Source organism: Ylistrum balloti, unplaced genomic scaffold (assembly GCF_031769215.1).
Source record: "Ylistrum balloti isolate Yb309-2 unplaced genomic scaffold, AGI_CSIRO_Ybal_v1 Utg371130, whole genome shotgun sequence".
Lineage (NCBI taxonomy): Eukaryota > Metazoa > Mollusca > Bivalvia > Pectinida > Pectinidae > Ylistrum > Ylistrum balloti.
Genome location: NW_026782620.1, coordinates 635264 through 656704, shown reverse-complemented (window position 1 = coordinate 656704; position 21441 = coordinate 635264). Strand labels below are relative to the sequence as shown.

Below are 21441 nucleotides of genomic sequence, written 5' to 3'. Positions count from 1 at the left end.
TTTCTTTGAATATTTGGTCATTGTTTAATTACGTAATCTTCTTGCAATATAACGAAAATCGTCCGTACTGACAGCAATGTAAGGTACTAGGGTACCCAACTTATCAATAGGAAATACCACACCGTCCTGCTTATTCTATAAAAAACATGTTGATCTTCGGAACCAATCGTCTATTACAAATAGGATAACGTCATTGAGACCTTGACGCCCTTGACCAATGAAAAATCGGATATAAAAAGACAGGATTTCCGCCGTTTTTAAAGGATTTCCCGGCTATTTTTCGAAACGGTGTTGACGCAATTTTCTACCTGAGTATTCTGCACTGCGCCTGAAATTTATACTTCTCAGCTTAAGTACAAAGACGTGATAAAAGACCATTAAACCATTAATTTTTGCAATCAAAATTTATTTGAAAAAATAACGTGCTGCTTTGCACTGATAACAAAAACAATAATAATAATAAATGAAAAATAGGAATAAAATATAACAGAAAAAGGTGATTACATGTTTAAAGCAATTATAAAATTACATACATGTATAAACCAAGATCCAAGTGAGATAAACAAATCTATGCATGCATTTGCATGTTAAACTTCAACAAAAACTTCATTTCAGTACATGTATTTAATGCAGTCATATATTTCACTTTCATATTAATTGAATGCCTTTTTTTTATATCTGCAGGTATATCATTTTTACATCAACAAATAACTGGCAGTTACACAACCTCAATACAATATAGATTGGATTTTACTTAAGAAAGCATGCTGCATTTTTAATAGATACACACAGAAAACTACTTGGCACATGACTTTGAGTTATGGTCTGCACCATGACAGTTTGAACATTTCCTACTTTCTTTTGTTCTTTTCCCTTTTCCCTCGAGAAATAAGAGCCGATTTTGTTTCTCTAATACTTGCTTCAATGCAGGTAATCCTCTATGACATGATCCCCTAAAAAACTGCTTTGTTATATTATCATTGAGTTTTTCTAGTCCTTGTTGGCTAAATCTTACCATGGTTCCATGAGTTCTAATGATCTCTCCCACATGATATCTCAACAAGTGTATGTATGGGGTAATATCTCTTGTTTGATACACCTGTATATAAAGAGCACACCAGCTTTTTGCCTTCGCTTCAATCTCATCAGGGTCTGGATTTTCAGATTTTATTAACTCATTTATGTCTTTAAAGCCATCCCATAATTCCTGAATCTCTGCTGCTCTGTCCTTATCCTCAAACAAATCTGATGCATGAAAATGGTCAAACAAAACACGCTTCTCTGGACCTGTAAGGTCTCTGTAGTCCAATTTCTTTGTTTCTTGATTTACACCTATCTCAAAATGTATTCCAAGTTGCTGTAGCACATTTTCTAATTTCAAAACATGCTTCAGTTTGTCTTTCTTCTCGTACACACTTGTAAATGTGGAGTTCTCATTTATGTTATCTAAGCATCTTAAGTCAGAAAGGAGAAGATTGAACAATTTGTCAGATATTCTCAAATACATATGCAAATGGTCTATAACAACACGATTTGGAGTAATGCTTGGAAAAAGTGGCTTATTCTTCACAGAAAAAAAACCCTTGTTGACCTTCTTTCTCTTTAGTGATGAAGATTGTACCAATTCCTCACACTTATACTCAAGTCTAGCTCCTTTGGATGGATCAACCATAGACCAATTTCTACTGAGGTCTAGTTTTTCAGCCTTGTTACATGTGCAGTAAATGCAAAAATGCTGACAAGCTACTGAAGATATTCCAGTAGCAAGCAGAAGAAATTTATAATCCCCGCCTAAAACTATTTCAATATCAAAACTTCTATGTTGTACTTTTAGACTATTGCCATCTAGTTCCTCAACTTCCTTAACCAAATCTGATAAACCCAATACTAGATCACTATATTTTTCTGCAGTTCGTATGACAGCCAAAGGGTAGTTTCCCCGGACTGATGCACTCCTTTCTTCATTTACAATAGTAAAAGTAACATTAACAACATGAATCCTTTTCCCTATATTTGTACCATCCCCTGATATTTTAATTTTTACCTTACCTGCAGGGGCAAAGTTCTTGTCAGTTTTAATCTTATGTGAAAGTACGTCATGTAAATGTTTTTTCAAACTCTGCTGAACACCAAGTCCATCTGGAGTTTGGATGATATCAAATTTTGAATTTAAATCTGAAAGAACTTTATTAACAGCGTTAATTCTTGGGAGGGTTTTAAATGCCATACTCAACTCATGATATGCATCTTTACTGATGTTAAATGTATCTAAAATGTAAATCAGAGCATTCAAATCATCTAAAGTTTCACTTGCCTCCAGTGACTGGTTTTCCTTATTTTCACCAGTTTCATACAATCTAAGCACCTCCTCTTTTCCATTCCTGACCACTGTGACAGATACAGGCACAGCATCTGAATCTTTTAAAAATGACAGTGCTTTTTTACAATGTTCTTCATCTTTTTTCCTAATTTTGGACTGCCAACTAGGTGTGCAATCAGCAAATGCTTTCCGCTTTATAGGTTTCACTTCAGGAGTACCAATTACTGCACTTAAATTACATAACTTTTCCCTCAACTCTTTGTTTTCTTTTTCTTTATCCCTTAGATCTTTTTCAGTATCAGCCTTTATTTTATCAACTAAAAACTGAGTTTCTTCTCTATCAACTTTGACGTCCCAACTATATTTGGAATGTTTTAATTGTTCTTTAAACTTTCTAAATTGTGACCCACCCTTCACTTTTGCTTGTAAACCATTTTGTTTAAGCCTAAAAAGTTCAGCACGTAAACATTTCAAACTATGTTCATCTGGGAGAAATTTCAATGTACAGATGCTTTCAATAGCTGTTGATATTTCTTTAACAGTTGGTATATTTAATGGTTTATTCCAATAGTTTTTCAATAGTATATTAAAAAGTTCTTCTCTAGAAATGATGATCATTTTTTAAATGTTAACTTTGGCATTACAAGAGAGGGTCATCCATCAAATTTGGTAACATTCTGTAGTTGCCAGTGCACTTCACAAAACTGACTATGACTTGTTTGCCCCTTGGCCGAAATGATTCTTCAATCCTGAGCTGACCACCAGTCTTTCGGACAACAAATTCTTTGGATTCTCTTAGAGATTTATGATAAATCTTAACTGTTGCTGTTTTAATATAAACACAATCTCCTTCCTTATTAAGTATCCTAAAATCCCAATGTTTCCCAAAAATAGAGTTCAAGTCGAAGCGTGACCTTAAGCTGTACACAGTTTTTGTTTCTGTTTTTTTAAACATGTGTAGCTTTTCTTGAAGACAAGAAAAATCCCTTTCATCCATAGGAGTTTTTAGCCTTACAATGCTGTCCAGTCTTGAACCTGTTGTCAGACTGTCCTTGATCATTGAACCCACATTCACAATTGACTGTGTCCCCTCACATTCATTAGTCTCAAGTTCTGCCTCTTTGATGATAGTGTCATACTTTGCACTCCATCCTATCAATAAAGATTTTACATCATAAATAAACTATGACAAATTTCAATGATGCATTTTATCAAATACACCTGTTGATCTAGTGTGCAAAAACCATTTACCGGTACATTGAATTATTAGCTTGAAGTGACTTCAAACAATTTCTTTCCCCCACCCCCCCCCCCCCCCCCCCTTCCTCTCCCCAATATCCGTTCAATTTCTGGCAGGGAGTTAAATGAGAAGGTACATTTGTAACATTTTGTTCGAAAAATGTTTTGTATTTCATTTCATTACATGTAATATGATCCCATAGTGTTATTTTGTCAAGGGAGGTATTACTCCAGGTAGTTTTTAAAATTAATGTTTTCAAACAAAAATGTATTACTATGATTGAACCATTGATACCTGATAATTTTTTTAAGATGAAGAAGAAGAAGAAAAAGCAGACGAAACTATCATAAGAGTAACAGAGATTATTAATTTTCTTAATGCGTCACTAGGAGTCGAACTCATGACCTCTCACCAGGGACGTATATAACAGAGTATACGTATTATATGTCCCTGCTCTCGCTAACTAGTGTTACACTTTACCGAATGAGATAACAAGATCTCCCTAGCTGAGTTGGTAGGAAACAGCTAGTATTTACAAGGCTGACATAAGATTTTCTTTAGAGGAATTGAAAGATTACATTTGATTATACAGATTTTTCTATATACAATGATATAATATTAATCATGTATCGAAAGTGTTAATGATCACATATTTATGCATATATATAAGGAGACTTGAGTTTAAAAAAATCCTGAAGATTCTTAATTAATGGTATAACATTGGTAATTTGTTTTTAAGTTATAGAACATAACTGTTACTGTTCAACAGCCTGTGTTAAATGTTACACACCTAATGATGAAAGTTTATGCATGCATATATTATATGTATACAGTTAAAAATAAATAATAAAAAAGTCAACAAAATGCTGAAAGCAATAATTATCAATAGTATTTACTACATACAACATACCTGTAAAATGAACTTTGACATAACCATCTTCTGGACTGGACAGGATTTCCACCGGATACAATCCTGCTTTCCACTCTTTTGATTTCAAACTGCTCTTTCTTGCCTTTGGCAATTCAACAAAGTTCAAATCTCTGCAAAAAATATTGATTTTACAATATACAAATGAAATTTTACATTTACGCTTTAGATGTACTTGGAACCTGTGGGTGGAAGAGTGTGAATGCATTAGAAAACTATTTTTAGCTTGAGATGTATAAGCATATATACATGTACAGTATACAGTAAATACCTTACTATTTTCAATCTACATGTACATTTGGCCTATATTTCATGCTACAGTACTAGTACAGTACAGTACTAGTTCAGAACCCCCCCCCCCCCCTCCCATTAGTTTCACACACACAAAATGCTTTCTATTTTGCACATAAACACCTAAATCACAATACTTATTGAATAACCCATATGTTATATCACAGCACATGCATTGAAATGGACTTAATTTGATTTAACCCAAATACATTTTTTCCCGAACGAAGGAGTTCCCGCGGCTCAACTTGCACTAAGATAGTTGGTATATTTTACCGGTAACACCGGTGCAATGCAGCACTGTCTGCCTTTCGATTGTCTATTGGTACATTATGTCATTCCATTCAATCACAACCATTATTAAATACTCGTTTTTACACTTATTAGACTACTTACGAGTAAGAACTCACCGAGATCCCGTCTTTACCTTTGATTTCGGGCTTCCTTTTTGAACAGCAAGTCAAAACCGACGCCATTTTTCTTTTCTACGAGTTGAATAATTCAGGGGAGTTAACTCTGTATGTCACTACAAAATAATCGCCATATCTACACAATGGCCTGAGAGTGGAATAAATTAAAGTAGAATGGTAGAAATATATATATATCCAGTACAGGAAATAGTACATTCCATTCTTACGGAAGACCTTGCAATGGGTAAGCTCTCAGCCCGTCAGGTACATAGAATTTTGACAGTTGATCAGAAGCACACAAGTCGGACTTTGTCACGTGCTAATCTGAATCTTTTAGAGGCAAATGCATTTGATGTCATTAATGAGTGTGCTTTAAATTGATTGAGCATCCGCCTTTTTCGCCTGATCTCGCACAATCAGACTTTCATCTATTTTCAAAATTGAAAAAGGCCATTTCCGGTACCAACGTTTGGTCAGATGATGACGTCATACATGCAGTGGAGGATTTTCAGAGCGGTCAAGAAAATGGGTTCTTTAAAAATGGCATTGATTTCCTTATACATCGCGGGCAAAAGTGTATAAATACTGAAGGGGATTATGTTGAATAATAATGCAATATGTCAGCCAAAATCAAATCCTTAAATATGAGACTCACAACTTATCAATCAATCAGCCGTAGTGTGTAAACTGTATATATAATTACAACAAATGGCTGTCTAGATTATTACAGATTTAAAATTGCAAAGAAAATGTTATCGCGTAAAAATATTAATGCAAGTTGAATAAGTCTTGGTAAAAATAATCTTCATTTAAAAATCACGCTCGATTTGCGAGCCATTGACGAAACACGCTTACTTTTTGATATGTGTATAGGTGCATAAATCAACGGGCAGCATTTTATAAATCCTTGATATGAATTGAAGGGGTTTTAAACTGACAATTGGAAGATCGTCTTCGATTTCGGGAATAATACGTCACATACACCTGCGTAATAAAGGAATGCCAAGTGTATATTGTGACATACAGGTAAACGGTCGACAAACAACATGTAATACATAGTGATCCTGTGTAAAAATGTAAGGGAGAAACCGATCTCATCTTCCATAATCCCGCTACAGTTGTAGATAAAATGACTTCGACACTTGAGGTAAGTCTGAATTTAGAATATGGGCCAAGCAGAGGGAGCAATTTCATAACATTTACTTCACCTAATATCTAATTCAAAGGATTACTTAGATATGTGTTTGTTTTATAGGCATAAAGGTGTTTAGAGGATGAAGCACAGCCAATAGTCATAGCAAATCAGAGATACACGAGATTTTACTTATAGGTAAACATCGGGCATGGTGTAATAGGTAGGGTAGGATTTATCTACCCAAGCAAACAAATAAGATTATGTTGTTTACATGTTTTATGAAATATTGATCTAGTAGATTGGTGACGCCAGAAGTCAGTCTTATGTATGTTTGACTTTTACCTCCCCTTCCCTCACGAATATTCACGAGCGTAAATTCTGTGAATGACGAGTAACGGAACAAGCATACAAAGAAATGCATTCATGATGTAGTGAAAAGTAAGCTGATAGCTCAAATATAGACAAATCGACAATATGGACTGGGTTTCATTAAACAAAGGTATCATGTCTTAGACAAAGTCAAAGAGAATATAAGTGAGTCACTGACTTTACAGGCATGCGTAAATAAAAGAAGAAATTCTCAAAATAATGAAATGTTAACGTTAATCTAAAACAATTGAGTATCTTTGAATATGTGTATAACAATGGATTATATATACACACCGTGTATAACAATGGATTATATATACACACCGTGTATAACAATGGATTATATATACACACCGTGTATTACAATGGATTATATATACACACCGTGTATTACAATGGATTATATATACACACCGTGTATTACAATGGATTATATATACACACCGTGTATTACAATGGATTATATGTACACACCGTGTATTACAATTAATTATATCTACACACTGTGTATTACAATTAATTATATCTACACACCGTGTATTACAATTAATCATATCTACACACCGTGTGTTACTATTTATTACATCTACACACCGTGTATTACAATTAATCATATCTACACACCGTGTGTTACTATTTATTACATCTACACACTGTGTATTACAATTAATTATATCTACACACTGTGTATTACAATTAATTATATCTATACACTGTGTATTACAATTAATTATATCTATACACTGTGTATTACAATTAATTATATCTACACACCATGTATTACAATGGATTATATCTACACACCGTGTGTTACTATTTATTACATCTACACACTGTGTATTACAATTAATTATATCTATACATTGTGTACTACAATTGATTATATCTACACACCGTGTGTTACTATTTATTACATTTACACACCGTGTTTTACTATTGATAAAGAAATAACACTGCTTATAACCATTGATCATGTACATTCACAGTGTAATACTAGTTATCTGTACCTATCCTAGATCAAAATTGATTATATAAATTGTCATGATGCTTTTTGTTATTCTTTTATCCAGCAGCCAAAGTCTGTGGTCACTGAACAGGAGATGACCGAGTGTTCGTCAGGATTTGATGTCAGGCCATCTGGAAGGTCAAAGGTCGTTTTGTCCAGGACTAAAAGATTGAGTAGTGAGCACTCCGAGCTCTACATGACCGAACTTCCACAAAATGAAACCGAGGAGGAAAGCTTACAAAATATTAGTACCCGGGATGTCACCACTAGCAACAAAGGTACTGCAATGACTCACAATGTTGGTGACGGATATTTAATGAGTGAGAACTCTTATACAAATCATCAAATTAAGCTTGAGGAGTTTATATGAAAAGCAAACGAAAATGTTTGTGAAAGTAACACATTTTTGTTACATGATCCTGTTACTAAGAGTATATATCATTTAACATTATAGCTACTATGACTGAAACGTTTATAGAGTAGGGATAACAATTGACACCAATTAACATCACACCTGTTTCTGGTGTGAGCCATGATAAATAACTGCATAGGCTCGGTCGATTAAGCATTTCTCAGAACGTTGAAATTGTTCTTTTTTGCTGTTCACAGAGTGATTTTGAAATTAGCTCTGTTTTGTTCATGAGGTTACCTTCAAAATAAATCCAATGTTGTTGTCCACGGGATGACACCGCTCCAAAATAACTCCTTTTTGTTCAAGGGGTGAACCCACTTCAAAATAACACAGTGGCTGTCCACGTCCCCTACTTTAAGATAACTCTTTTGCTGTTCACAGATTGACCCCACTTCAAAATACCTCTTGCTGTTCACGAGGTGACCCCACTTTAAAATAACTCTTTTGCTGTGAACGGGATGACCCCTCTTAAGAATACCTCTTTTGTTATTCAATGTCCGCTTCAAAATAACTTTTTTGCCTTCACTAAGATTACAAAGTCAATAACAAAAGTATTCGGAGCAGTCGGTCCATCGGATCAGTTACAACTTCATTTATATATGGTATCTATTATATTGACCATCCTGGTGGAATGTCTGTTTTGTGCTCCAGTTTAGAGTTTAGTGACTTTTGGTCTCTGTTACAGATCTTGTAAATTGTCATTGTACACTTTTATGTATTGGTAAATGATAAGTTTGGTTAAACGCCAATTATATATTACTTATGTACAGCTTTATTTTGGAGTTGCACTGCCATTCTACATCCCGTTCTTACCTGTTTGTCGGGACTCTAATAACTGTCACAACTTCCAGATTTAACAGACGTGGTATTTAAAGTGTTTTTCTAGTATTTGATTATTGAGCCCTTGGAAAGTTGTTTTATGAATTATAACAATGCTATATTTAAAACACATACTGAAGATATGACACTGATAATGTTTGAAAAATGGAGGTAGCTGGCCCCGAGGCAATGTTGACTTTCTTTTCATCATATTGGAATAAGAGCTTAACCACGAAGACTTTTAAATCAATACCCGGTTCCCTTTTCAAACAAAGTGGCTGGCAGTATTCTGCCCGTGATAGGCTAATTGATCCAAACACGGTCCTTTAATTATGCGTGCTAAGTACTCAAGATCATTCGAAAGCAAATACGCCTCTCTGAGTGTACGACCGGATATTTCTACATGTTATAGCGATGTACAAATATGAATAATTATGTATGTATACATTTGGCCATCATAACGCTACAGTACCACTAAAACGAACGTGCTAGGTTAGACGGCGCCAACACAATTTCAACATAATAGCAGACTGTTGCTGAAACTGAAACATCTTGTTTCTACGGTGGTAGAAAGATCGAGTTACTGAGAATGTAACGTCTTGCGTCTAGGTGGGAGGTTGATCGAGTTACTGAGACTAAATCGTAACTATTGTGTCTACTGTGGGATGCTGATCGACTTACTGAGACTGTGAATTATGGTGTCTACTGAGGGAAGCTTATCGAGTTACTGAGACTGAAAGTTTTATTCCTCCTGTGGGAGGCTGATCGAATTACTGAGACTGTGAATTATTGTGTCTACTGAGGGAGGCTATCGAGTTACTGGGACTGAAACGTAACGTATTATGCATCCTGTGGGAGGATGATCGATTTAGTGAGACTGAAACGTCTTGTGTCTACTGTTGTGAAGCACACGTCTACTGATGAAGGCTTATCGAGTTACTGGGACTGAAACATCTTGTACCTTCCGTGGAAGACTGATCGAGTAACTGTTACTGTTACGTTTTGTGTCTAATGTAGGAGACTGATCGAGTTACTGAGATTTCTTGTCTACATAGACGTGTTCAGTGGGAGTCTGAGTTACCGAGTCTGTAACCCCAAGTTTTTTTTTATGTTACGACGTTTACCGTGGGATCTGATCAAGTTATCGAGACTGTAATATCTGGTTGTTTATAACGACGTGTACTGTGCGCAGCTTATCGAGTTTCTGAGACAGCGATTTCCTATGTGTATATAGACATATACTTTAGGATGTTGATAGAGTTATCGAGACTGTAATATCTTGAGTTTATACAGTCACGTGGTGTGAGAGTCTGATCGAGTTAACGAGACGTCACTGTGTCCATATAGACGTATTCTGTAGAAGTCTGTTTGAGTTAACGAGGACACTGAAACGTTTTGTTTCTTTTTATTCGTGTACTTCTCTATCAAGGGTTTGGTTTCAGAAACTGTGACACAATAGTTCATTTATCACGTGGCGATAATGGACTAATACGTTTTCAAACCCTGAATCATGGCTAACTCTCGCCTCTTGGATTATCAGCAAATCGGACAGCCATTTCTCGCCGAGGACACTAGACTTCATTTCGGTGAAAATACCTAAATTTTCTTCGTGTTTTTACTAATATCAACACTTATTTTCATATAACCCTCATTTCGCATCCTTTTGTAACATTTTTCAGCTCTAATTTTTTTCTACGTCACGTTTTCATTTTGTTGTCATCTTCAGGATAACGTCTAACATTTGGTCTAGTCGTGTCTTAGATGGACTGTACGCTTTACTGACCTACATTTTTATACACATACGTGTATTGTATAAGCAAAACCATTTCATGAGTATATTGCACTGATGCACTGATCAAATGATGTTTTAATATTGATCTATATTTTTGTATGTTATACAGGATACAGCAGTTTCACTTTGTGTGTGTGTTGCAACAGTTTAAGAGTATATATTGATTTCGTTGTTGATTTTATCATATATTTACAATATCGTGAATAAGATCGAGCTATTGGATGAACCCATGCTAACGTCGTTTGAATATATACAACAAAAGTTTCGTTGTTTAAATTCAGATAAAAAAAAGAAGAACTTAGAACAATCTGATGTGAAGAGGGAGATATATAAAAGAGAGTGCGCCAAATGTCACGTGGTTCCTGTCGGTGCATATCTCCGAACGCCGTCCAGTGGCTCCCTTGTCATACGTCACTACAACCTAGGTCCGAACGGCGCAAAGGCTTTGTCCGCCCCGCTGATGGTAAATGTATTGTAACATTGGTTCTGGCTTAAACAAGAAGTACTTAGTGGAGGGATATAAGTATACATTGTAATCAATAACCCATTGATGTAGGGTCATGCACCTGTAAGATAACCCACTGATATTGGGTTCTGTATCTGTAAGATAACCCATTGATATTGGGTTCTGTATCTGTAAGATAACCGATTCATATAGGGTCATGTACCTGTTTTGTATCTTTCCTTTCAGTTGGATGATACAGTTACACATGTAGACATTGTTGGTAACGCTATAGAGGTACAAGGATTGGTCTTCCTCCTTCAAGCTCTCGCCGACAACCGATCGGTACAACACTTGGTAAGTGTTGGTATATATAGTGACTCCAACTGGTGAGGTAATCCTTTATACTCATCGACAGCTGATGTCATTACATGGAGATACAGCTAGTGATCTCGTTGTATGATATGACTCCTCACGAGTGTTGTGGTTATTTGTAATGACACCTAGTGATGTCTTGTAGCTAATGCCTACTGATGAATGTTGTTATGCATAGTGACACGTGATGTTGTTATACAATGTACGTAGTGATATGTGATGAGTGATGCTATACACAGTGACACATGGTGTTGTCATACAATGTACATAGTGATATGTGATGAGTGATGCTATACACAGTGACACATGGTGTTGTCATACAACGTACATAGTGATATGTGATGAGTGATGCTATACACAGTGACACATGGTGTTGTCATACAATGTACATAACGATATGTGATGAGTGACACCATGAGTTACACATGATGACACAGTGTGGTGTTTATAGATAGTGAGATATGGTAAGTGTTATTATATATGCAGTTACACTTGGTAGGTGAGATTATACATATTGTACGTAGTGAAACCGTGTGAATAGTATAATACGGTATCGCATCTGAAAGTAGCATTAAACATGGTGACAACCTGTATTAAAATTATACATAATGATACATCATGTTTCTTTGTGAAAAGAGAAAATTATCATGGCGATGTGAGTGTATGTAGTGACACCTGCTGGTATAAGCACAGCCTGAGTGTACGTAGTGACACCTGCTGGTATAAGCACAGCCTGAGTGTATGTAGTGACACCTGCTGATAAGAGCACAGCATGAGTGTATGAAGAGAAACCTGCTGATAACAGCACAGCCTGAGTGTATGTAGTGAAACCTGCCGGTGCTGAAATCCAGGAGATTTAAGGAAAACAGGATTAAAATGTAAATCGCTAGAGATCTGTAGTCTTGGATAAAGCTGGTATCCTTCAATACAAAACACTAACCGGTTTATCGTTGATGGGTGGTATTCATGCGTCTATCATTTTTCATCGTGATATGAAATCAGCAAAATGACATCTGGATGTGATAACTGAGCCTAGTACTTTGATTAAGCAACTTTCTTGTCTTTTTAAATACATAGGACATATCTGATAACAATCTGACGAGTACAGGAGCCAAAGTTTTAGGAGACTTCATACGTACCAATAAAAACACAACTCTGGAAAATCTTATAATGTCTGGTGAGTGATTATCATACTTTCTTATACCTGTAACAGTACAACTTCAATTCTGGAAAATCTTATAATGTCAGGTGTGTAATTATCATAAATTCTTATACCTGTAACAGTACAACTTCAATTCTGGAAAATCTTATAATGTCAGGTGTGTAATTATCATACTTTCTTATACCTGTAACAGTACAACTTCAATTCTGGAAAATCTTATAATGTCAGGTGTGTAATTATCATACTTTCTTATACCTGTAACAGTACAACTTCAATTCTGGAAAATCTTATAATGTCTTTGTGTAAATGCATTCTTATACATATCAGTAAAAATTCAACTCTGGAAAATCTTATAATGTCAGGTGTGTAATTATCATAAATTCTTATAAAAACACAATTCTGGAAAATCTTATAATGTCAGGTGTGTAATTATCATAAATTCTTATACACGTAACAGTAAAAATTCAACTCTGGAAAATCTTATAATGTCAGGTGTGTAATTATCATACATTCTTATACCTGTAACAGTACAACTTCAATTCTGGAAAATCTTATAATGTCTGGTGTGTAATTATCATACATTCTTATACACGTAACAGTAAAAATTCAACTCTGGAACATCTTATAATGTCTGATGTGTGATTGTCATAAATACTTATACATGTAACAGTAAAACTTCAACTCTGGAACATTTCCTGTTAGGAAAGTGATTATTATATTTTTAAAGCAATAAAAATACCATTCTAAAATATATGCTAATGTCCGGTAAGTGATTTCAGAACTAACCTTTTAGATAAAGTTCTGGTACGTGTGTTAATGTCTATAAAATGTCTTTACACTTTTACTTGTTGATTAACCCTATTCTGTTTTCAAATAAGGGCATACTAAATATACCAAACCAGAAAACATCTCCCACTTATGAATCTGATTTTGTGCGAATTTAACGTTTCAAGATAAATCCTCATTCTCTATGAAATGTGTAGAGCTATTCAGCGAACCTTCACGGTCAGTGAAATAAAGAAAATAAAAACGATGTCGTATTCTTAAGATAGAAGATTAAGTGTTGGATGCCTGTGGCAAGGCTGTATGATCTGCGGAAGGAACCAGTATGTTGCGACTTAAGTACTCTCTAAACCTTTCTTCACATCATCTTTATTTTATATTGCAGAAATTTTTTGTTTTTTTGTTTGTTTTTTTTTTGTAATTATCTTTTTATTTCCATTTTAATGTACAATACACATCATCATTATCATCATCACCACACAACACCATCATCATCATCATCATCATCATCATCATCATCATCATCATCATCATCATCATCATCATCATCATCATCATCACAATTCAATATCATCCTCATCATCACACTTATCATCACTATAATCATCCTCATCACACCATCATTATGTATCAATCATCATTATCATCACATCACCTCCACTACCACCGCCAACTTCATCATCTCAAATCAAGATCATTGTCATCATCACCACAACCATCATCATCATCATCATCATCATCATCATCACACCCTGATCATCATCATCGTCATTACAAATCAAGATCATCATCACCATTTCATTATTATCTTGCAGAAAATTGCTTCAAAGATGAAGATGGACTGTACTTTGCTGAGGCTATACAGGTATATATGTAGGTCAATGCCTATTTCTATAATTTAGATGATGAATTCACAACATCAACACTATGTTATAGTATGCAGGAGTTTCAACATACCACAATACCATTTTATTTCAAATGTTAGTTCATTTGTGTCTCTTTTGTACAATCTTCGGGGATGCAGGTGTTGGGCAATGCTTGTGGAATACTAGTCCCCGAGGTGTGCTGTAACATCTATACCACGTTTTAATTCATACACACGTACTTTACGTTCTTCTAAAATTATCAGATCTACAAAATTTATACGGAATTCTACTAGATTTTAACAAGTCTTTCGTGCAGTTTGGATTTTCGTAAGTCGCCTCCTATGTTTAAAATTAGAAGCAACTGTATGATGCAGTTTAAATCATTGCTTGGTTCTACTGTATCTGTATCTGATCTAAATTCATACTAAATGTTGCTACTCACTCGTCTTTTCTACAATCTTGCAAAACTTCCTGATTCTTGTCATTCCATACAGCAAAAGTCATTGTTTTTTTAAACTAGGAAAACAAATCTTTGAAGGAGATAGTGTTGTCCCATAATCTGTTTGGGGACGTTAGTGGTCCAGCCTTCGGGAAAGCCCTCGGTAAGTTCAGTAATTTTACTCAACGAAACTACGTTCCATGTAAATTCCGTTTAGTTATCAGACACGTCGAGATACACCATAGTCACCCGTTTTGTTGTCAGTGGTTTCTGTAAATGATGTAGCAAATGTAAAAGCAATTGGATTTTGTCGAGTGTGTGTCAATTCTTTTTGTCAAATTTGCTTTGCTTCCAATTACTTTTTACAGAGCAATGTTGGCCTATATCAGCTATGACACTTTTCAGCTATGCTTTTTAGCAAACGAAAATTCACTTTTTGACGATTGGACGAAAGTGTGAAGACAGACCAAATTGTCAGGACGCATTTTGGACATAATTCTTCTACTGCTTGCAGTCTGAAGGAGGTTGTGTTTCATCATTCAACTATCACTGGCTATCAAAATACAGTCAAAAAGGTGACTCCGCCGATGCCCCCTTCTATCCTGTCTTATCCCGAATTACTTGATCTTTCTCAGTTGCGGTTATCTACTCTCCTGTGGGAGCCTATATAAACTTCTCAGTTTCCATGTCTTCTTGCACATTTACGATGTTTTCCGCCTCCAACTTCTGGTACAAGGGGTTGTGTGAAGTTGAGGAACAGGGTGTGTGTTTTTATCAGTTATGAACTCTCAATATGTAGTTATCCAGAATGTTCCATAAGGAAGGTCGAGGATGAAAAGAAAATGTAAAGGTACTGACACGAAAATCAGAATGCAACTGCACAGAAAGAAAATCAAACGGCATGGTAACCATACCTTATATCAAACGGGTATCGGAGGCAATTTCGAGGGTGTCACCCATGCGTCCACCAACTCCATCAAACAGTTGTTGCTATAGTACGTCGCAAGGATAAGGTGGCAAAAGATTACAAATTGGGAGATTTTTACCTATTTCTGTACAACAGTTGCGTTGAGTTACATCATTGAAGCGGGACAGATCTCAAAAACATCAGAAATACATAATCACAATGGAAAATTAAGTATACACAAGTAAAACCAGGAAGACATCAGAAAAAATACAGAAGAAATCAGTCAAAACAGGTCATGTCAGTACTTACAAACACATCATAGACTGGAATAACTAGAGAATAATGTAGAGAGGGGTGATAAACCGGAAACTGAGAAAGGTGGAGGACTCCATCTGGATAAGGGAGGAAGGAGGCCTGATGAACAGAGACGAAGGGGACACCAGTTGAGTCACCTTTTAGTATATAGTCCATGTTAATAGCCATTAAGAGGCGGAATGGACGAAACAACAACCGTTCCTGCTTGCAGAATAAAAGTGTTTCGAGTATGAGATCAGTCCCGAAAACTGACAGCTGACTTTTTCTGATAGTGAACTGTTGTCAAGTCTTTTGTACCCCATTTTGCTCTGTTCGATAAATTAAACAAATGTATTTGAAAGCCCACAAAAATATAATCTTCAATTACTGTTTGTATTAAAGACATCATCTGAAATATGTGAATATAGATACAGGTGTATATTATTTTTTTTAGATATAAGTGTCTGTAGTAATATGTGACCGCTAGATTTTACTACAGATATATGTGATAACAGCATTATGTGACTACAGGTTTATGTGACTATATGTGATCATCTGTGTATTTGATTACAGGTGTATCGGATTTTTAGATGTATGTGATTGTAGTTAAATGTGACTACAGGTATACATGTATATGTGATCTATAGATGACTATAGTTAGGTTTATGTGGCTACAAATGAATTTGACTACTGGTTTGAGTGTCCATAGTTACCTGTAACAACAGATGAATATGTCATTAGAGGTAAATTATGACAATTAATACTTGTGAAATTACTCGCCTGGTGTAATCGATGACCCAGTGTTACATCTCACCTGACGCTTCACGAAGTCATACGGATTTCTTTTGTTATTCCGTTACAAACGCCGCCGGTATATCGATATCTCCTCGTTCAATAAATACACTACACAATAGTCAGGCAGCGCCTGATTAAACTAGGCCTGTAACCTTTTCATGTGGTGGGTAATCTGTGATAGACATGTACGTGCACAAGCTACATAAAATCTATAGGTACATGTCCTACATATCTGTTCTCTTTTTTTACCAATCCGTTCTTTTATCAGTGCATCTGTTAAGAAAACGATATTGAATTGACACTTTTGTTTGACAAATTTAGAAAATATTGATTTCATCCTGTGACTCAACAATTGATAAAGAATTACAATTTTCGTGTTAATTGATTACTAAGTTTACGGATATACTCTGTTTACATGTGACCTCTTCAGCCGTGAACAGCACTCTGGAGACATTCGACATTAGTTGGAACCAAATTCGTCAAAAGAGTGCAGCATTATTTGTGAAACGGTTAAAAGTAAGTATTCACTGGAATCATATTTACCCAAGTTTTCTGACCTCGGCTTTTTGTCTCGAGTTCTGCTGTTCACTACTGAGGCATATTACCAACACCAAATGACTGACCTGGAATTCGGGATTTTCTCAATGACATTTCTTGTAAAAACGGAGAAAGGATTTTTGCTCAAATGTCACATATTATCTTTTTTTGTCCTTAGTTTTGTATTATAAGATTGCGGGAAATGTCTGATTTGCAACCATGATTAATTACTTGCATCTGGAATATAAAAGCATCCAATAAAACCAAGTCCACTGCATGAAATGAATACTAGATATGTAAATATAATAACATGTTTTTAATGGATCGTTTTTATGTAAACTCAGGCTAACGTTGGACTGACACGACTTAATGTGGGGTTTAACGGATTGGGTTCGGAAGGAGCAACCGAAATGGTGTCTCTTTTGAAAACCAACAAAAGCCTGTTGGAGTTGGATCTCTCTCACAACAGACTAAAGGACCTCGATACCGTGCCTCTCGCGAAGGGTCTTGCCAAGAACAGCACATTGAAGGTTCTTCGGGTGTGTACACTGTGGTAATGTAATTGTTAAAGTAAAAACAGTGATCCGTTTCCGATGATCTTATTAGCACTATTAAGGTTTTTCTAAAAGCGCTAGAGGTTGCGAGGTTTGGAAGTGTCAATCAAGTGTTTGCCTTCATCGTTAGTTTCTTCATGTACGTGGATGCAGAGCGTTAAATTTTCGTTACTTTTTTGTGCAATGTAACATGACTAGCGCCACTTAATGTGTTTTTATCTCTATTTTCACAGATCGGTGACAATCTGCTGACGTCTGTCGGGGCTACAGCCATATTGCATAGCCTCTACGACCCACTCTCTGTTTGTGTTTTACAGACGCTGGATTTTCATGTAATCAAGTTTCTTCATAACTGGCAGCACATGCACCAGTCTTCACATCACAGCATAATTTAATCTTCAACGTTAATATCTTACCTAATGTTTTAAAGCTTAAATATTACAACATTCAATTGTAATCTTTCTGTGTTCTACCTTTTCATATATTACTCTATGTAAATGATACATTGTATTTCTTTTTATTGTTACCAGAATACCAGTGTTGATCTCGCCTTCGAGCGTTACCTGAAGGAGATCAAAGTGGACAGAAATATAAACGTGATACACGGAAAGATAATGACGGTGGGTGATCCGCCCCAGCCAACCAAAACATATATCCGTGTGAAAGCACGGGACAAGAAAAGCAAAGAAGACCAAAGAAACAAAGCGAAAACAACTTCCGGTATCAACACCATGACAACGAAGCGGTGACATGACCTGATAAGTGTAGAACAGCCACGTCATATCGACTTAATCTGGACTTGTCTTCGGTAACACACTCCCTAGCAGTCCAGCGTGAAATTCGCCATGTTACAATACATATATCGCGAGAGTACACCAAACTATATGTTGCATCGATCTAACCCGACGATAGATGTAGGTAGTTGACTACACTTCAGTTCCAAAGCTAGATAATGGAACTAGATAATGTTATTCAGTGCTGTCAGTTTTTTTCTGCTTTGAGTACTTGTAAGTGTAATTTGCGTTCATACGAATGGGCAGAGTGCTATGGTATAATCTCTACTCTGTTGACAGATGTGTAGTAGAAACATTTTATTGTTTTTGATAGTTGCACCATTCTCAAAACAAACTTTTGAAACGTATAACTTCTTACGAGTGTTACAGAAAGTGATGTTTAGATGAAAATTTGCCAATAGGTGTTAGATATTGTGGCTGTAGTTCCCGAAGTTCTGAAGTTTATCTACATTTGATCTACCGTATATCTATTTCTACAACTCAACGATGTTTACATCCAAAACAAACCCATTATCGAAAGCAGCAATTTCTTTGTGGATATGAAGATGAACTTTTTACAGATATCGATATATTCAGGAAATTAACCACAGGTCCTGGTCACAATTTGTTACATGTCTATAGGGTAATTGTCCATTATGTACCAGCAACATAGTCCTGTCAACCAAATCTTCTAGCCATCTACTTAGAAACATGGGAATACAAGCTTTTTAAATCGTTTGACAAAAATAATGTTTTACAATTAATGACGTTACCAAAGCAATATCAATTTCCTATTATTAGCAAATGACTTCGATGATGGAACTGAATATAAAAAAATATTTCCAAAATTCATGGTATTGTGAGCTATCGGAGTAGGAACATAAGGGTGTGAATATGCCAGAAATTTACTGATTCACGGTTGTTGTTATGGCTACCAGCTCGTTTTTCAAATATTACATGTTAAAATAAGCAAATTTTATTTCTATCTGCCAAAATTTCACTACATAAGAAAAGGTTTGTATAACAGAAATAACAGTTTTATCAACCTCCCGAATATACAATAGGAGTCAGAAAAAAATCTCATTTGTAAAAATAATTTCTTTTCGTTGTATAATGTTGCCATGGCAACCAAAACTTGAAACTTTTAAAAAAAACCATAAATATATTGAGTTTATAAACTATTCAATTCGTGAAGCATTGAATGAAAAGTTATCTTATATACATTTTGTAAGTTCTGATCTATTGAATAAGTGTTCTAGATGCAATTAAAAGCATTACTGAATATATATTTTCAGATGTCAGGGTAGATAACTAAGTTTGAAATAAAAAAATAGAAGTTTTGATTTAAGTTGTTTCTTCCAGTTTTTAAACATATTTCTCTTGTAATGAGTATAGCACCACTGGTATTTTTATTAAATGGTGATATAGACAGTGATCATATTTTTCATGAGATTGACATCAACTACATGTAACAGATATATAAAATTAATTTTTCAACATGTTTATTCTCTATGTGTTTTAGTTGTCATGATGGCCAATAGGTACAAACTTGGTTGGTCATTTGAATGTCTAGACATTTCCACTTCACCTGTGGTGTTTCCTTTTCTGTGAAAATACAAAAAAGTATATATAGGATCATAACAGACACTAGTAATTATTTTCATACATATTTCTAAAAATTAAACACAACACATCAATACTCAAAATGAACTTTTGATTCTGTTGTTGGTTGATATTTTATCAATTATGCAAGTGGATAAAAAACTTTACAAGCCAGTGCACTTTCCTCCATAAATCAAGTCGGTAACCTTTCTAATTTTCGAAATCGTAAGAGGCTGTTGTCAAGGAGGCCCTATTGCTTTTGATATTTTCATATTATGTGTTGAAATACTTGCTATTAAAATAGTATTAAAAAGATATAAATGGTATTAACACAGATAACCTTACAAATATATTATCACAACATGCAGATGATACATCAATTATCTTTTACGATAAAAGAAAGGAACCATTACATGAATTAGATAACTTTACAAGTACATAAAGTAAATAAAGAAAAAACACCAGTTGTTTAAATAGGCATTAAAAGATATAGTCAGGACATATACTTTCTAGAGTGGGTTTTACAATGGGGGCATTACTAACTTTACACTATATGGTGTTTGATGTGGACCTACACCAAATTCCGAGACTTAACTATGATAAAAATAATGGTAAAGCTTAAAGCATTAATGAATTAACAGTTAGAATCGAAGGGTTCTTGAACCTCTTGGAAGAAAACATATCATTAAGTCTCTTCTTATATCTCAATCCAAGCATCTTACATATCCTTGCCAAATCTAGATGTATCTTTCGTAGAAAAAAAACTTAACACAAAACTTTTTAATTTTTTATGGATTGAAGTAAATCAGATGAAATAAAAAGAGATATCATTATCAAGAACTATTATGAAGGAGGGCTTAAAATGATACACTTACAAAGTTTTATTGACTCTTTAAAACTAACCAGGATACGTAGGCTGTATACAACAGATGGAAAATGGCTCGTATTTTTTTTAAAGATATGGAAACAAGGATATTTTAGCAATTATGGTAATGACTATAAATCATAAATCATAAATGCCAACAAAACTGTAAAAAATCATTTTGGAAAGACGTATTAGAAAATATATTGTCATGAATATACAAATAAAGTCATTCTTAAAATACCCGCCTGGCAACATAAACAAATACAAATAACCACAGTAAAAGATTTAATTAAAGATCGTGGTAGTGGAGTTTTTTTTTTGTAAATAT

The 21441-nt window shown here is 34.9% G+C and overlaps 3 protein-coding genes across 3 annotated transcripts; 1 reads left to right on the top strand and 2 right to left on the bottom strand.

Moving 5' to 3' along the window:
* Window positions 1-516: 516 nt before the first annotated feature.
* LOC132560929 (uncharacterized) lies at window positions 517-2938 on the bottom strand. Its single transcript, XM_060225633.1, has one exon. The coding sequence runs from the start codon at window positions 2936-2938 to the stop codon at window positions 797-799; it is 2142 nt and encodes a 713-aa protein (XP_060081616.1). The 3' UTR covers window positions 517-796.
* Window positions 2440-4768, bottom strand: LOC132560904 (uncharacterized). The gene is made up of 2 exons (XM_060225608.1): window positions 4471-4768; window positions 2440-3472 (listed from the first exon to the last, which is right to left on the bottom strand). The coding sequence occupies exons 1-2, from the start codon at window positions 4694-4696 to the stop codon at window positions 2961-2963; spliced, it is 738 nt and encodes a 245-aa protein (XP_060081591.1). The 5' UTR covers window positions 4697-4768; the 3' UTR covers window positions 2440-2960.
* Window positions 4769-6315: 1547 nt separating this feature from the next.
* Window positions 6316-18622, top strand: LOC132560927 (leucine-rich repeat-containing protein 74B-like). The gene is made up of 12 exons (XM_060225632.1): window positions 6316-6333; window positions 7761-7974; window positions 8648-8668; window positions 11001-11182; window positions 11411-11518; window positions 12614-12713; window positions 14297-14346; window positions 14868-14949; window positions 17213-17298; window positions 17664-17858; window positions 18107-18205; window positions 18404-18622. Exons 1-12 carry the CDS (start codon window positions 6316-6318, stop codon window positions 18620-18622), a joined length of 1374 nt encoding a protein of 457 aa, XP_060081615.1.
* Window positions 18623-21441: the final 2819 nt, after the last annotated feature.

Coding starts and splice junctions, on each gene's coding strand:
- LOC132560927 (XM_060225632.1), top strand. Junction 14,950..17,212: donor AGCCTTCGGGAAAGCCCTCG/GTAAGTTCAGTA, acceptor TGACCTCTTCAG/CCGTGAACAGCACTCTGGAG. Junction 17,859..18,106: donor GCACATTGAAGGTTCTTCGG/GTGTGTACACTG, acceptor CTATTTTCACAG/ATCGGTGACAATCTGCTGAC.
- LOC132560904 (XM_060225608.1), bottom strand. CDS start 4,696: ATGCATTCACACTCTTCCACCCACAGGTTCCAAGTACATCTAAAGCGT. Junction 3,473..4,470: donor TGTCAAAGTTCATTTTACAG/GTATGTTGTATG, acceptor CTTTATTGATAG/GATGGAGTGCAAAGTATGAC.
- LOC132560929 (XM_060225633.1), bottom strand. CDS start 2,938: ATGATCATCATTTCTAGAGAAGAACTTTTTAATATACTATTGAAAAAC.